Source organism: Apteryx rowi, unplaced genomic scaffold (genome assembly GCF_003343035.1).
Source record: "Apteryx rowi isolate R43461 unplaced genomic scaffold, aptRow1 scaffold_1189, whole genome shotgun sequence".
Lineage (NCBI taxonomy): Eukaryota > Metazoa > Chordata > Aves > Apterygiformes > Apterygidae > Apteryx > Apteryx rowi.
The window spans coordinates 103830-106399 of record NW_020447407.1 but is presented as its reverse complement, the minus strand read 5'-3'; the positions used below and the strand labels follow the sequence as shown (position 1 = coordinate 106399).

Sequence of the window (2570 nt, the reverse complement as noted above, 5' to 3'; positions counted from 1 at the left end):
GAGGGGGAGGCGGCGGGAAGACGGAGCGGGAGAAAGCGAAGCCGGGGTCCCCGCGGGGCGGGAACGACGGGCGTCGAGCTGCTGCTGCCCCATCCTCCGGCACAGGCAAACTCGTTGCACCCATGGGGGAAAGGAGGAAGCCCGTTAGCATGGAAACAGCCAGGCACCGAGGGTGCAAAGGGTTTTTCGGAGCCCAGGATCCCCCCCCAGGATCGAGTTTGCAGGAGGGATTGGGAGCAGGGGGGCTGAGCTGGGTTCGGCAGCGTCAGGCTATAAATTCGGTGCCTTTTTCTCCCACGCCGCAGGCTGCCAAGCTCCCGATGTCCATCATCATCGTGGGSGTCGGACAGGCCGAGTTCGACGGTAAGGCTCAGCTTTGCCACCCCTAAATYGGGGCACTGCAGCTCCGGTGCAAAGCCCGGTCGGGGTTTCCAGCGGGATCCCTGYCCTCCGCGAGAGCGTTTCCAGCCCACGGCTCCGAATGGGGGCCTCTCATCCGCATCCCCCCCCCCCCAACCTGCTCCCTTTGCCCGAGGGATCCCGAGCTGCCGGCGGGAGGCTGCAGCTGGCCTCGGTTCAGGGGAAAGATGAGTTTAATTTGCTCCGGCTCAGCGTGATCCCCCGCGATCTGGCCTATGTGATTATGAGTTAAGGCGTTCATTAAGTCCGAATTAGCCTCCGCGGGCTGGCGGCCCCGGGGGAGGGAYGGGCACCGCGTCCCTCTGCAGCCGAGCGCGCTGACACCGGGGCATGCACATGCCCAAAAAAAAAGCAAATTAAAGCTCCCGGCGTAATTGCCGCCGATAAATCACCCCCCRTCTTTGCTTTCCTGCAACCGCGGCACTTATTGCCCGGCTGCTTTGCAGCGAAATCGCCGGCCCGGGGCGGCTTTGCAGGGCCGGGGTGCGAACGGGCTCGTGCTCGCAAGGGGGATGGTGGCTTCAGCCCAGGGATGAAGTAAGGGAGGAAGAGGAGTCGGTGGCCCCCCCTAAGCCGCTCTCCTCTCCCCTCGCAGCCATGGTGGAGCTGGACGGCGATGACATCCGCATCTCCTCCCGGGGCAAGGTGGCCGAGCGCGACATCGTGCAGGTAACGYCAACCCCGCCGGGCGCGTGTCCCCCTCCCGGCCTGGGGTCGGGTGCAGGGTGTCATGTCGGAGTGCCCTGATTGCCCCAAAGCTGCCTCGTTCCTCCCATTTCTGCTGGCCTGCCCCAGCATGGAGGGCTACACCAGGACCTGGGGACACGGGGACATGCTGGGACACAGGGAGGGGTGAAGACATGGAGGGACAGTGGGATGCACCAGGACCCACGGACATGCTAGGACATGGGCATGCACCAGGACCTGGGGACACGTGGGGAATGTGGAAGCAGGCTGGGATAGGGGGATGCACCAGCACATGGGGACACACTGGGATACAGGGATGCACCAGGACATGCTGGGACATGGGGACACAGGCATGGCCCAGGGACACACCAGGACAGAGGGATGGGGGACAGGTGGGACATGGAAATGCACCAAGACATGGGGACACGGGGATGCCMCAGSACCTGGGGCCATGCCAGRAMAAGGGGATGCACCAGGACAYGATGAGACATGGGGACACRGGGATGCACCAGGACATGAGGAAATAGGRAGACACCACAACATGGATGCACCASGRCATGGGGMCAGGCCAGGACATGGGGATGGATGAAGCCATGGTGACACCCTGGGACACATGGATGCACCAGGACCGAGGGACACGGGGCTGCACTAGGACAGGGGGACATGCTGGGACACAGAAACACGGGGATGCACCGGGACTTGGGGACACACCAGGACATGGGGACACGAGAACAGGCTGGGACAGGGGGATGCATCAGGTCATGGGGACACAGGGATGCACCAGGGCATGATGAGACATGGGGATACACCAAGGGGCAGGGACACACCAGGACCTGGGGACACACTGCAACATGGGCAATACACCAGGACATGGGGACACGCTGGGCTCCAGCCCGCTTGGTGACCTTACTGTCCCCCCCACCACCACCATCACCAGTTCGTCCCCTTCCGCGACTACATCGACCGCACGGGCAACCAGGTGCTCAGCATGGCCCGCCTGGCCAAGGACGTCCTGGCCGAGATCCCCGACCAGTTCGTCTCCTACATGAAGGGCCGGGGCATCAAGCCGCAGCCGGCGCCCCCGACCCCCCCGGCACCCGACCCCGCCGCCCCCCCGGAGCCCACCCAGCCCTGACAGCACCCAGGTGCCCACCGCCACCTCCCACCCCAGCACCGGCTCCTCGGATGGGGCTTCTCCTCCTCCTCCTCCTCCTTCTCCTCCTCCTGGTTTGGCTTGGGGCCGGATGGGCTCCGTCCCCATTCCAGCTGCTGCCAAGCAATCATCCCGGCTTTTATAAGGAATAAATCACAGCAGGTCACTGCCAGGTGCCTCCGTGCCCAGGCTGGAGGGGAGACCTTGGCCGCGGCCAGCCCGGCTCCCAGTCCTCTCCCGCTGCCCTGCGGTGTTGAGCCCCCTTCCCGCCCCCCCTCTCCCAAAAAAATCACCTTTCCCGCGGCCCTGG

At 64.6% G+C, this 2570-nt stretch overlaps 1 protein-coding gene across 1 annotated transcript in view; it reads left to right on the top strand.

Annotated features, from left to right (window-relative positions):
- LOC112974899 (copine-5-like) overlaps positions 1–2242 on the top strand; it is a 9968-nt gene extending 7726 nt beyond the window's left edge. The window contains exons 15-17 of the mRNA XM_026084337.1: positions 306–363; positions 1016–1089; positions 2045–2242. Of these exons, the coding sequence (XP_025940122.1) occupies positions 306–363; positions 1016–1089; positions 2045–2242 (330 nt within the window). The remainder of the gene's footprint in view (positions 1–305; positions 364–1015; positions 1090–2044) is intronic.
- Positions 2243–2570: the final 328 nt, after the last annotated feature.